Genomic DNA, 14,071 nt, shown 5'->3' with positions numbered 1-14,071 from the left:
GTGTGTGTATGTTTGTTTACATACACATACATATTGGTCTTTTATTTATTTATTTATTTTAGTGGTTGTTTTAACTGTAAACCTTATTTTTGCACCGAAATAGGATTGCACATAATTTCGTTGTACTTTATGTATAATGACAATAAAGATTCTGATTCTGATTCGATAGGCTGTATTTATAACATCTCTCAAAAACACATGATGGTCATACTATAAAAGGTGAATATGTATGGTGAGGAATACATCTTTTATACATCTTGCCCCCCGTTTTACATTAGGCTATACAAAGACAGAAGAATGAAAAATGGATAAAGCATATGATATCATATCACATGTCTTTTAGTGTCAACATCAGGGCATTAGTGACACTTCTGACTGCAGAACTGACTCCGCCCCCTCAGTTTCCATCAGCAAATCATTCTGTCGTACAGAGGTCACTGGTTAGTGGACAACTGTCCAGATTGGATCTTTCCAGATCACAAACGATTTCTTTAAAGATTAATCTAATTATAAACATCCTCAAATGTGGACAAAAAAGCATTAAAACATTACTTGGACTTTATCTCCTTTCTGTTAAGTGTGTGTTGATGCCCCCCCATCAGTCCCCCTGTAGTGTCTTATGGGAACATATGGACAAGCTCAACAGCTGTGGGGTTCCGCCCTACTGCTCCTTTGAGATTAATTATTGCTTGGTACCAATGTATCCCTTCCCATGGAAGTTGCCATGGAAACCCTTCTCACCAGTTTAAGAGTGCTGGTTTTGGTTGGGAAATTGTGTAAATGTTTTTATACTATTAGTGTTTATACTATTCATTTTTCACTAAGCATCTTAGTACTATTAATGATTGATAACTGAAGATTTTTTAAACTATAATCAGAAAAATTCCGTTCTGTCTCTCTGTTGTAAAATCTAATATGGTAGCTGTGTTTTTTTAGAACATGTTAACTGGTTTCTAGCTGGTTGGAGATGGTTATTAGCTGGTCCAAGCTGGTTTTTGGAACATGCTGGGTGGTCAACCAACCAATAACAGCTAAGGACCAGTTTAGACCAGCTAGAAACTAGCTAGTAGCTACCATGTTTAAAAAAAAATTTTTTTAAAAACTAGTTTAAGCTGGATATTACAACAGTAAACTGCTTTCATAAAATTATAACAGGAACAATTCTTTGCAGAAGTGAAACTTGCGTCAGCATAGCATGATGGTCACATTTGTCTGAGACAGTCTTATTGTAATAGTATAGAGATACTATTGTAGTTTTTAGTAATATTTTTAATTCGTTTTTTGTTTTTAGTCATTTTAGTTTTAGTAATTTTTCCATTTTTCTTAGTTTTTTTTTTTAATTCATTTGATTTCAGTTTTAGTTATTTTAGTACTCCTAATCATTACTGATCACCACTGTATATATATGTATGTATGTATGTACCAGGAGCTCCTAAAAAAACACACACACACTTGACGAATAAAGCTAATTCTGATCTGATTCTGATTAAACTAAACGACAATGAGAATTTTCTTTTAATTTATTTCAGTTAACGTTTGTTTTAAATTAAAAAAAAAAAAAAATTTTATGGTTTCAACTATAATAACCCTTGTCTGAGATAAAGCACTCCTGGGGGACATCCTACAGCTACAGGCTCTGTGATTAGGAAGAGCCTGGTAACGCCTTCTCACTTCTGTGTGGGGTGTGAGGAATGCATTGACACCTCTTGACACAGTCCTAACTAGGTGAAACGTTCCTGCCATGGCAACACACCCTATTTGGCTCATATATAGCCAGTCCGTGGCTTCTACTGTCACTTGTCTGTCAGTCTTCTTACGTTTCAAGCCACATGCGGTTTGGCGCACACAGCACCTGCTGAGTTATGTTGTGTTCTTATAGCTAGTATAGCTAGTACATGTGTACAAGTGGGGTTTTTCTTGTTGCTTGCTTTATTTCAGTGTAAATGTGTAAACCACACAAGGACGGTGGTCATAATTACTAATTTAAATTATTATTAATATTGCAAAAAAATGATATTCGATTTCATTTTCATGTAATATATAATTAATTTATATAGATTTTTTCATATCTAGGTTGGTTTGAATACAAGAATAATTATCAATAATCAATTTAGAGATATAATAATATTCATGTTGAGTGAATTTAATGTGATAGACTGATATGTCAATAAGGCATATTGCTCTGATAAACAATTCTGGTTAATTTACCCATGTGATTTTAAGTATTTTTAGTGAAATGTAAGATTTTGTAAATGAAGCGTATGTAATTTAATGAGACAGACAAAATGTTCTACATTTTGCAGTTAAGATATGAACACTCAGAATTCAGGGATGTTAAATGAGGATCACTTTAATTGCACAAGTGGTTGTGTCTCAAGTACATCAGAGATTAGCCGGTCCTGAGCTTACAAACACCCATTTACAGGGTTCTGCTCTCCGCACTGCAAACTGACCCCCATTTACAATTAGCTGCAGAAATGTGAAATAATGTACACAGAGATTTACAGTTGTCCATATAAATGTGATTAGCAAGAGCAGAAAAGACATTTGAGTATCTGAGTTGTTTACCAGCAGCTTGTAACTAACTGTCCATCTGAGAGATTGTGTTTGTGAGGATAATGGAATAGAAAAAATCCAAAAACATTCAGGTTTTCTTCTGTATTAATGTGCAGGTCTCTAACATGAACCTTCAAATAGCCAGACTCTGTCATATGAAGCAGGCAAAATCAATTGTTTGTTCCTTTCTGATTGCATAAGACAGTCTAGCACTGACGCACTAGCTCACAAATACAACATTACTAGTCTGACCACAATAACACAGTCAAAAGCTAAATGAGAGATTTTCCTCTTCATTCAAATTCACATTTTATCAAAAGGTCTGCAGAAGTTCAGAAAAATAGCAACAACAGGTGAACAATCTTATGGCATACATATAGTTCAAAAAAGCATTAAGGAAACATCAGCTCTAAGCAGTCACATGGTTTGTGATGTCAACTTAAAGTAAACGTGTCATAAATGACTAATGTATGACTATCAAAGTACTGGAATAATTTGGCTCTGTTTCTGTTATTCTATGTGATAGGAAAGATGTCAGGATTGGTTTTGATGTAATCTAATATGACCCTAATATGATCCTGGCTACCTGACAGATGCTCGGGTAATTGGATTCACCTTGCGCTGGCACTGTCAGAAAAAATCAGATCATAACACAGCCAGCTGACCAAACAAAACCAGTTTGTCTGATTAAACCTGAAAAGATCGCACAACATTGCTCTGTTTGAGATAAGAGTTGTATGAGGTACAGAAAACCTTTGGCATCTGCGTGGCGATAATATGATAAGAATATAACTTAAAATGTGAGGGGTAGTGAATAAAAACATTTATTATCTGTACTTTAAAAAAAAAAAAAGCTAAGGACTGCCATAGGCTTTGTGCTTTATTACCTTTGGAAGCGAAAATTTACAGTTATTTTTAAATGACAAGATTCCAGAAGCAAGGAATGTCCGGTTGAGTTGCGTTTCCAGGGAAGTGGTTTTCTAAGTCAAACGTTTAAAAAGCAAAAACTCTCCTCAAAGTCTTTCTCTACAAAAAAGCACTTTACAATAAAATGTACAAAAAATATAACACTGTTTATAATCAAGTCTTCGTAACAGAACAGGTTGACCTGTACCCATAGAATTGTGCAAACACATTATTTAGCTACTAACTGTAAAACAAGGTGTTTTATACTGGCAAGACATACCATTTGGTCGTTTAACGCTATACTGTACTGCACACTGCCAGTAAATCCTGATACCTGTGGATTATTTCAAGCTTATATGTGGGGGAATCTCACTAAACCTGTCTGGGTCACATTTTACACCAAAATTCAGAAAAAATAAATATTAGAAATTATATATTGCATAAAGAAAATGAATTATACAGGACTGTTATTTTTTCCTTGTTGACTTTTTTTTCTTTTTTTATGACAGTTATGCACTGGTAATTTATTATATTCAGATTTTTATAGTAAAGTAGTACAATACAATTCTATTTAGTAGTACAATAAAATACTTTTTTAACATTTTGTATCAGCATAAATTGAATACGGTAATGAGAACTGGATGGGGAAATGTGTTTAATTGTCATAAAATTTTTATTATTTTCTAAATTAAATTAGAAAATAAGTTAATAAGAAAATAATAAATTTACTTTAAGCAAAACACAATTTCTTCTTTCTCTCAAAAAATTTTTGGGGTGAAATATGTTCATGTTCTTGACCGGTTTCGTGAGTTTCACCCATGCAATCTTGCATAGTTCCCCAGAGACAAAATTCCTGCAAAGCAAAGCGCAAGCAAAATAAAATCCTGCTTTAAAAGCTTCTTTTGAGGTGCAGGCAACTTGTAGGCAAAAATTTTGGACAATTAAAATATACAAGCATTCAGAGTCTTTGAAGAGTTTGAAATGCAGTTTGCATGTGCCCTTTTGAAAAATACATTAAGGCAGCTTTTGATTTTGAGAGATACCAACATTTTCGGAAATACCACTTAGGTGTAAAGATTTGGAGCTACACGACCCATGTTTCCCTGCCTACAGTAGATTGTCTGTTCTGCCTCTTAGGTTTGAAAAGATAGCTTGCCAGTGTCACTCTCGTTTTACAGCATTCTCCATAGTGCAAATGTGTAATTATTATTAATAGTTTCCTTTACTGCATGGAGTCTCGTCTTTAATGGCAGCTGTTTCGTCATCCACTTTCCACAGCAACACTGGCACCAGACGTCATATGTGTTCATGTTCATGGCTTTGTTCACAAGTAGAGCCCATCTGACGGGATACAGAGCGCTGCCGGACAAAGACCACGCTCTACTATCCATGATCGTTCCGCCAATCGCCTTTGGCTGCACCCTGATCGCATCTTATTATAAGCTTGTTTTGTGTTAACAGCAGAGCAAGTGTGCTGGGAATTATTATTATTATTATTACGTACAAAAATGACCCAGGGAATAAAATAGACCTAGGGGTCAGCGACCATTTTGAAACTTAGCTCTTCCAGTGTATAATGAAACAGAGGGAAAACATTCACATTGTGATAGGCTGATGATGACAACAACATCACCACCGTCTGGTGTTTCTCACCCTGTCTTACCCTGATGGGCCGCTCAATGACTCGGTGCTTTTACTGTCCCTGTCCACATCACTGTGAAAATTGATACCGGAGGGTACAACAACTTGTGGTTGGTAAAACCACCAGGACCTCGTATTTCTGCTCTGATGCTGATATTAGGGAGTGGAAGAAACTAGATTTGCTCTTTGACAATCCATACATACACGTATAGCTCATGTTATTCATTTTTTGTTGATTTCAGCAATGCTAAAGCAGTCAACACGAAGAGTCCATTGAAAAATGATGCCATGGAGGACTTTCTGTATTCTCACATCATGCTTTTCCGGTGATTTGCTTGTTGTGGGCTGTTTAGTTTGCCATTCTGTGGAGGACTGAGTGTGAAAGAAGTGGCGGAGTCAAGCTGCTTGTATAAAGCTCTGAGTTCTTTTACTTCCTCCAGCACGTCACGAGCCTGTCCCCAAGTGGACGCCGCCTCTTCCAGAAGCCTCTCTGCCTCCATCCGCTGACCCTCCGGGCTGGAGCTCTTCCCAGCCGGCGAGCCCTTCTCCTTGCCCTGCGCCCGTACCTCTGTCAGCAGTTCTTGAGTTCTTTCTAGCTTCTGGGTGATGAGGTCCTGTAGCTGGCTGATGGGCTGCACGGGCGCTGAAGTTGAGCAGTGAGGGAGGGCTCGTGTCTCACAGTGTGTGAGGATCTCATCCATGGAAGCACAGCGGTTCTTGTAAGATGTGGGTATTTTTTTGCGGAGCTGCGGTGTCCTATGGTTCTCCAACCAGTCGAAGGCACTCTCGCTTTTCCGCGGCAGACTCTGGGACTTTCCAGAGGTCTCGTTGAGAGTTGAGAGCTTTGAGGTGTCCGTGATGGAGTGCTGGGAATCTGGGGTGTGCTGAGAAGCAGCTTTATCGAGGGTATCCTCATGAGAGTCCTGACCCTGTGCGGAGGGGACGTCTTCTTCCTGGATGAGGTCAAGTGTCAGCATGCCATCCGAGTTTGTGGTAGAAGCCTGAAAAGTGTGAGGAGGTTTTAGACCAAAGTCTTTCTGCAGGGTAAATGTCTTAACTTTTATAAAGAATATCTCTTTGGATTTGAGACTTTAGTCTTTGCAAATTTACAGATCTTCTTTATGCACCAAGAGCTTGTAACACTCCAAAGAGAAAGGAAAAAATGAAATCGCATCATATGACCCCTTTAAAGTGTGCTTTTTAAAAAAATAAAAATAAAAAAAAACGGGCTCAACAATAAGTATGTAAAATTATCCACCTGACCAACATAGATGAGGTAACTAAAATTTCAACACTGAATTGTCATGGTAGCATTATTAAAAATGGGTTTAAAAATTACAAACTTGAGTAGTGGGCTTGCCTGACCTGGAAAGAAGAAAAACCCTTATTGTTGAGCCCTAAATTGTCTTAAAACGAAAAGTATGAAGAAGAAAGTATTTTATCAGTAAAACTGATAAACTACACCTTAAAGGACTGTTTCATATGTATCGTTCCAGCCTTTTCTCAAAATGACATTCTCATTAAATGAGATGATATTCAGAGCAAATGGACTGCTTACCACAGCCATGAGGTGCCCGCGGGTGGGCAGACGGCGAGTGTGGGGTATCTTAGCTCTGTCACGCGTCGGATGGGCCAACAAGCTGTCCTCTTCCACTGTCACCTAAAGGGGTCGGACAAAGAGCGCTGGAATGAAGCCCAACTGAACAAATCAGTAACATGGAAACTATAGCAGCAGCTACATGTTTCACTCAAGCCTGCAGGAGGAGAGCTGGTATATTGATTGACTAATTGATGGGTCTGTTTATTATTAGTATGTGATGTACAAATAATGACACAAGCAATTCGGCAGAGTGGATGAATGTTTGAGTTCTGGGTTGTACAAGGAGGAGGGAATAATCTGAGAATTTATTAAACTGAATCAAGTGTGTCAGTACAGCCTGTTGTTTACGAGAAAATATATGCTGTAAATGCTACAATCCTAGACTTTGTGTTCTGAGATGGCTTTTGTTTGTTGGCCAGGAGTGTATGGCTATTCTTACTGTGTTTGATCAGGGTTTATGGACTAAAGGAGGGGTGGTAAACAACAAAACAAAATATTGGTTTAGAAGATTACTTTCTATATTTTTTGACAAATTGATTTAACTTTGTATGAAATAAAGTTTATAGAGCTTTTAACATATAATTTATTAATGGTGTTTGCTGAGGCAATCTGTTCTAATCTCTTGATTCTAAGTATTAAAATTTAATATGTTACTCATATTGCTTTGTTTGTGCTACAGTCAGGAATGATCAACTACTAAGAAAGCAGCTAGTTAAAGGGTTAGTTCACCCAAAAATGAAAATTCTGTCATTAATTACTCACCCTCGTGTTGTTCGAAACCCGTAAGACCTTCGTTCATCTTCTGAACACAATTTAAGATATTTTTGATGAAATCTGAGGGCTCTCTGACCCTCCCATAGACAGCAAGGTAACTACCGCGTTCAAGGTTCAGAAAAGTACCAAGATGATCGACAAAGTAGTCCGTGCGACCTCAGTGGACCTAAAGTTACGAAGCTACGAGAATACTTTTTTGCGCAAAAAACAAAAATAATGACTTTATTCCACATTTTCGTCTCTACTGCGTCACTTGTGGACGCACGACAGTATCATGACGCGAGCGTGTGGCGGTGCCGGCGCTGACCCAGATCCGGCGTAATGACATCATCACGCCGGATCAGAGAGCCCTCAGATTTCATCAAAAATATCTTAAATTGTGTTCCGAAGATGAACAAAGGTCTTACGGGTTTGGAACAACACGAGGGTGAGTAATTAATGACAGAATTTTCATTTTTGGGTGAACTAACCCTTTAACCTTTAGAACACTATACCAACCGTCTAGCAACACCATGATGACTGCTTCCTGTACCCTACCACTACCCTACTTGTGGTGGAGAGTTTCACACAAGTAAGCTGAGAATATGTAAAAATCTAGTATGCATTTGTGCATGGTGTTGTTTGTGGCTAGTGAATGCATATATTTTCAGTTTTTAGTCACTAAACCTGCCTACACATTTCTGATACTTGTAACATGCAGCAGTGCTTGGCAACAGATAAGGAGCACATTGACAAACTATAATTTGCAAAACCAAACCATGCAGATCAGAAAAAGAATATGGCCCATATTGATTCTTAAAATGCCAAGATCGTTCGCTCTTTTAATCTGTGTTTTCCTTTGATGCCTGGAAAATTGTGCAAAAGAACTGTAGCACGCCTATTGTCTTTATAGATGTTGGTGAGTCAGTGGCGAATCTTGGTGTGCAACTTGTTTCTCTGTCACTTCCACAACCGTTCAAAATAATTGAAGCATGCCTGTTGACATTAGTGAAATAATCCCAAATTAATCATTATAGAATCAACATAGAATATAGAATAACATTTTCTTCAGCACTATTGAACATACTGTATTTCTATCCCTCACAGCCTCATTTTCATTCCTGTCAGAACTGAAATATGCCGCTTCCCTGACTAAGGTCTAGTGGAATTGAATTGACTTTGAATCAATACCTCGCCTTGAAAAAAAAATGCAAATGCAAAAACCTTTTTATGGTTATTTGTTCTTCTTTAGCCATATTTATTTAATGATTTGATCCATATTTGAAGACTAAGTTTTATCATTTGTTAATATTTAATATTTGTAAATAAACTAGTGTCTTCAATAGCATTTTAGGTTTTGTCATAGTATTGAGAATTGTGAAACTGTACAAGTATTTGTATGAACTACTGAAATGCTGGCATCGTGACAACCGTAGAAAGAACAATGTGACAGTACCATTCTCTCATTTTAAATTGATATACTGAATAGCTATAACAACAGTCTAGTAAGCTTCAATAGAAGATTTCACAACATAACTCGTCTGTTTCCTCTCCTGTTGAGTGGTATGAGCGATCTTGCCTCTTTAACTAGATGTAGGGTATGAATCACACCACAATGACATGTGAAAAGGAAAGCACATGGTGTCTCTGGTTTATGTAAATAAATATCAAGTACATTGGGTGTGCTGTGTCATAATCAGCCTGCTTGAAATGACTGTGTGTATGTTCACGGTTCCAAACAATGGCCTGGTCCCCACGACATGTCAAGTGTTGATCTGGAGGACTCAGACAGCATGGATGGTTAGGTTAGGCCAGATTAAATCTTGTTCGTTATCAGAAGCTGAAGGTGTAGATAGGCTCTGATCTGGCTGCTTTAATGCTGAAAGTCGTGACTGCCATCTATTTTTGGTGGAGTGATTCATTTTCTCCCACTGTGTGCCGAGCGTGATTATAGACCCGCTTTTAAATTGAGCAAATCCCTTCGCAAACAAACTGTGAAAAGATCAGGGAATGAGAGGGCAGGAAATTTGTGATTAGAAGTTTTTATAAAAGTGGCTTCTCCAAAGACCTGCAAATGACAGTCTGTGTTCGGTTTTTTACATTTCACATTTTTTGGAAGAAATTGGAGTGGTGCTTGCCTATGCTAATCACTGCTGGGATGTTGTGGGAGGTTGTCTGAGCATTGTTATGCAGTTGCTAAGTTTCCAATTTTTAAATGTTGCTATGCGGTTTCTAGGATGGTTGCTAGGTGAATGCACACTGGCCCAAGTCAGAAAACCCCTCCAACCAACATGCTAGGATGTTGTGTGGTTTCCTGTGCATTGCTGTGTGGTTGACAAGGTATTTAGAGTGCTTTTAACAGATTACAATGTGTTTGCTAAGATGATTTGACCCTACATTCAGAAACACTTAATGGAAGTGTCCAAAATATGATTGCCTGGTCAATACATTGCTACCTTGCAGTCTGGTTGTAAATAATTAATAGCAAGCAGCACTGGTATGCAAAAATATGGAAATGTCTAGCTTACCTCATCCAATATGTGATTCTTGGCCCTGGTGATGGCTGCATTTAAAGCATTGATCCATGACTCCTTCTCTTCTGGACTGACAGCCAAAAACACCAGATTTGGGACCTACATGTGGCAGATGAGAGAAAATGTAATATCGTGTGCTGTTTGAAACGTTCATTTATCCAAGTACAACCATATAAGCCAGTGCAGGTTATATAGAGCGCAAACAGTCTAATGTATGACCAGTGTTGCCCTGAACCCTGCTGGCTTTTCATTTTACGCCTACACACGTGGTGAAAATTCCTTCAGTCTTGTTCTAGGCGGACACAAACATGTAGTGAGCCAAGCATAAATGAGCAGGTACAGCCATATGGCTCAGTCTATGGACAACTGATGCAGCAACAGAGTGAGGCAGAAACCACCATATTAGGCAAGAACACTGCAAGCCTTCCAAACACAGTCTGCTGGAGCCCTTCTGTTGATGCTGCAGCTGTGTAGATAAGACTCTGCTATGCGCCCTATGCTACGTATTTGTACTGTTGTTGACGAATCACTTTGACCATTAAAGGGGAAATATCGTGGGAAACAGAAAAACGCCTTGTCAGTCGAATTACTGCAGTCTGTATTTAACTATTTGGGCTCAAAGCTATTTATTTTTAAAGACATTAATACTTTTATTCAGTAAGAATGCATTCAGTTGATCAAAAGTGACAGCAAATACACTTGTAACATTTATATAAATTTTTTTCAACTTTCTATTCATCAAAGAATTCTGGAAAAACAAATCATGGTTTCCAGTAGGGCTGTGTATCACCAGCAAAGTCACGATACGATACGTATCACGATACAGAGGCCACGATACGATACGTATCACGATACAGGACTGCACTGAAATTCACCTCAGCAGAATTGAGAAAAACACAGATTAAACCTTGTTGTAGCCTATATATGCTCTATTCATTCTTTTTTAGAAACCTCGCACTTTTCTACTCCATTTTAAACGTTGTAAAATTATAAACAAATTAAGCGCGGTCCACTGCTGCACACGTGCCACAATATCGATACAGGGCCAGCTGTATCGATACTCGTATCGTCAAATCTCTGTAACGATACATCGTCGTATCGATATTTTGAACACCGCACTAGTTTCCAGTCCACAAAAAAACTGTTTTCAACATTGATAATAATAAGAAATGTTTCTTGAACGCCAAATCAGCATATTAGACTCATTTTGGAAGGATCATGTGAAACTGAAGACTGGAGTTTTGTCCGGTGGAAAACTTGTACATGCTGGTGTGTGGTTGCTGAGGCATTGTGAGATTTTGAAGGTGTTCAAAATGTTTTTAGTGTGTTGCTAAGAGTTTTGGGTTGCTAGGGTGTTTGGTTGGTTGCTAGGTGAAATGCTTACAACAGCAAAACTAGCTTTGTTAATTCAGTTTGGTGTCGGGAGGGCAGAAAATGCCATTTAAAACAAATTGGGTGCAAGAAAACTTGACTAGCTTCACAGGTGGATCTCAAGGGGAAAATATAATGCTACAAATATGTAGAATATGGTTTCTGTAAGGCTTTTGGATTCTTTGGTAATTAAAATTAGGTGCTAACTCGTTACTTAGGGAAGCGTGTTTTTAAAGGTGCAAAAAAGAGGCAGGCAAGAGAAAAGCAGAAAGATGGTGATTTTCATGAGGTCATGTATTATGGTGGCTCCCCTGTTGAGCTGCATGTGGAACAGCTGTTGTATGTGGGGCAGAGGGACTTGTTAACCATGTAGTGCTGTGTTTCTGTGGGTTTGGGAGGGAGTGGCTGCTGCTGGATTTTCCTAAAACCCTCCATGTTTGTTTCCTGGGGATTAACCCCTTGTCTCAGCGTTGGATTTTAAAGGATTGGTCAGACGTAACCCCTAATGTTTCGTCAGAAAGCCTAAAAATGTGCTGTAGAGTCTAGACAACCAGAAAAGCTTTAAATCTTCATATAACTAATGCAGACTTCTAAAAAGGACTGATACTGTATTAAAAATTGCATTTCTGGAGAGGTGACAATAAAATTTTAAAATGTTTCATTTTCCACCAAATGGAATGGCAAAAATGATTTGTTTCTCTTTTCAGATTCCCCCATACTCGCACAATAAGTTGAGCCAGGAGATCAGAATAATTGATTCAGAACTGAACTGAAAATGCCTTGTAAATTCTTGAATTTGTACTGATTTTTAATTGAGGTGGCAAACAGAATGCTGAAATGCAATTCGAATTTTATGTAAGGAAACAGAGTTAAAATGAGTTGAATTTTTTTATTTGTATTTTTTTAAAATAGAAAAGCAAAGTTTGTCTTGACTTTGAATGCTGGCTTTGAACAAAAATCAAGCTCTGAAAAAGTTCAAGAAGCCTTAAAGTTTGTAGGTTTATGGATGGAAATAGAGATATTTAACCTATAGTCTCTGCATTAATTGGAGACAGTATTAACATAGGGGGGGGGAAACAGAAAAAAAATCTAATACTTCGCCTTTAAGAAACAAGGAGCCTTAACACAATTGTTAAGATGTACTATTTGTCTTGGTCTAAAGGATCAAGGAAGTCAAGTCAAGATGGCGCCGATGATGGCTGCCTCCGTGGCATGCTCTGCAGTTGTAATATACCTGTACATACAATTGTCAATTTGTATATTGTATTCCTTATTTACTTGTTCTATATTTTATTTTATTTTTATTTTTTTATTTGTATTTATTTTTTTATTTATTTATTGTTAGTTTTTGTTCTGTCACTGTCATTCTGTTGCACTGTGGAAGCTTCTGTCACGAAAACAAATTCCTTGTATGTGTAAACATACCTGGCAATAAAGCTCATTCTGATAAAGGATGAAGGATATTCGTGGCGGCCTGTGGTGTGCTAGTGAAAGCAATAAGCTAAGCCATTCTTACTGAAAGCCAATTACTCAGGATAGGATGTCTACAGAGGTCGGTCCAAGTTTGTGCTTAGAGACCGGCGTGCCAACTATGCTGGAGTACGATTTATTGTTTAATATCGTCTTAGACTTGAGACCTAATGGCTGTGTTCACACAGTCAGTGTTTGGTATTGAAAACAGTGTTTACAAACAGGTGTGACTCTTGAATTGTCCTGTTCAGATTACAGAAGCAGTTTGAATAATGTCTGTATGAACAAATAACCTGTCAAGACCCCTTTTTTATTCCTGTTTAATTTCCTTTTGCTCTAATATGTTTGAATGTATGAAGCGACACAGATCTTTGAGTTGTGCAACAGGTGATCACTGTCTTACAGCATGACTGCAAACTGACTAATGAACCAGCCCAGCAGTGCTCTAGTGCTGAGACCTAAAGCCATTAGCTATTATCCTCTGCTGTGAAACCCAACTTCCTGTAGAGACTGACCGTGTTGCCTGGCTGCCGTGAACGCAGAAGTGTGAACTTGCTGTGATTCTTTTTGCTCCTGCTTTTGGCCTTGCGAAGTTCTTCAGACCTCTCGTAGTCGGTGAGATCCACCACCTCCTGGATTTTCTTCTCATCTTTGACCTGTAGAAAGTACAGATTTGGTTTTATTACTGTGCTTTAAATTTGTTTAAAATGTATTACATTTCAATATTTATGTATATGTTCTGAAATAACTTAAAAGGGTGATTTTAGTAGTTTTAAAATGTTTCATGTAATGACTAAAAATATTGATTAATACTAGTAATAGTTTATTTTTTATTTAATTAATCATCATAATAGTTGTTGTTGTTGTTATTATTATTATTAAAATCATTATAATAATAATAATAATAATAATACAATCATAATTGTACATTTTGAAAACCGACTCTGATCCAAAACCGGTTTCATAAGTCATTAAGAAATCAATATAAATAAATATATAATATAAATATATAATTTGCTTAATTATTCCAAACAAAGGCTAATTTAAAATGAGCGTTTTTACTGCCCAGTGTGTCCAGAATTTTTCATTTCAGCCAAGAATTTTCATTTTGGTGCATCACTACTCAAAAGGTGTATTTTTTTGTTTTTTTTAAGGAAACCAAAAACAGCACAGCATTTTAAAGGTGTATGATGTTTGAGGTCAGTTTTTGGTTTAGTCTAGTTCAGTGGTTCCCAACCCT

At 37.5% G+C, this 14,071-nt stretch overlaps 1 protein-coding gene and 1 long non-coding RNA gene across 3 annotated transcripts in view; one reads left to right on the top strand and one right to left on the bottom strand.

Annotated features, from left to right (window-relative positions):
* Positions 1-14,071, top strand: part of LOC107755887 (uncharacterized) — an 18,579-nt gene that overhangs the window by 2,060 nt on the left and 2,448 nt on the right. The gene's annotated exons all lie outside the window — the stretch shown is intronic.
* The window catches only part of LOC107755867 (pleckstrin homology domain-containing family O member 1-like), a 17,866-nt gene continuing 8,009 nt past the window's right edge, over positions 4,215-14,071 (bottom strand). For both annotated transcript variants that reach the window (XM_016572822.1, XM_016572829.1), the window contains 4 exons: positions 13,347-13,487; positions 9,985-10,089; positions 6,662-6,763; positions 4,215-6,104 (listed from right to left, as the gene is read on the bottom strand). In XM_016572822.1, the coding sequence (XP_016428308.1) occupies positions 5,412-6,104; positions 6,662-6,763; positions 9,985-10,089; positions 13,347-13,487 (1,041 nt within the window). In that variant the 3' untranslated portion in view covers positions 4,215-5,411. The remainder of the gene's footprint in view (positions 6,105-6,661; positions 6,764-9,984; positions 10,090-13,346; positions 13,488-14,071) is intronic.

The sequence above is a fragment of the Sinocyclocheilus rhinocerous genome, unplaced genomic scaffold, assembly GCF_001515625.1.
Source record: "Sinocyclocheilus rhinocerous isolate Xijiao unplaced genomic scaffold, SAMN03320098_v1.1 scaffold11, whole genome shotgun sequence".
Lineage (NCBI taxonomy): Eukaryota > Metazoa > Chordata > Actinopteri > Cypriniformes > Cyprinidae > Sinocyclocheilus > Sinocyclocheilus rhinocerous.
The sequence above is the reverse complement of the archived record's forward strand: the minus strand, read 5'-3'. Positions and strand labels throughout refer to the sequence as shown.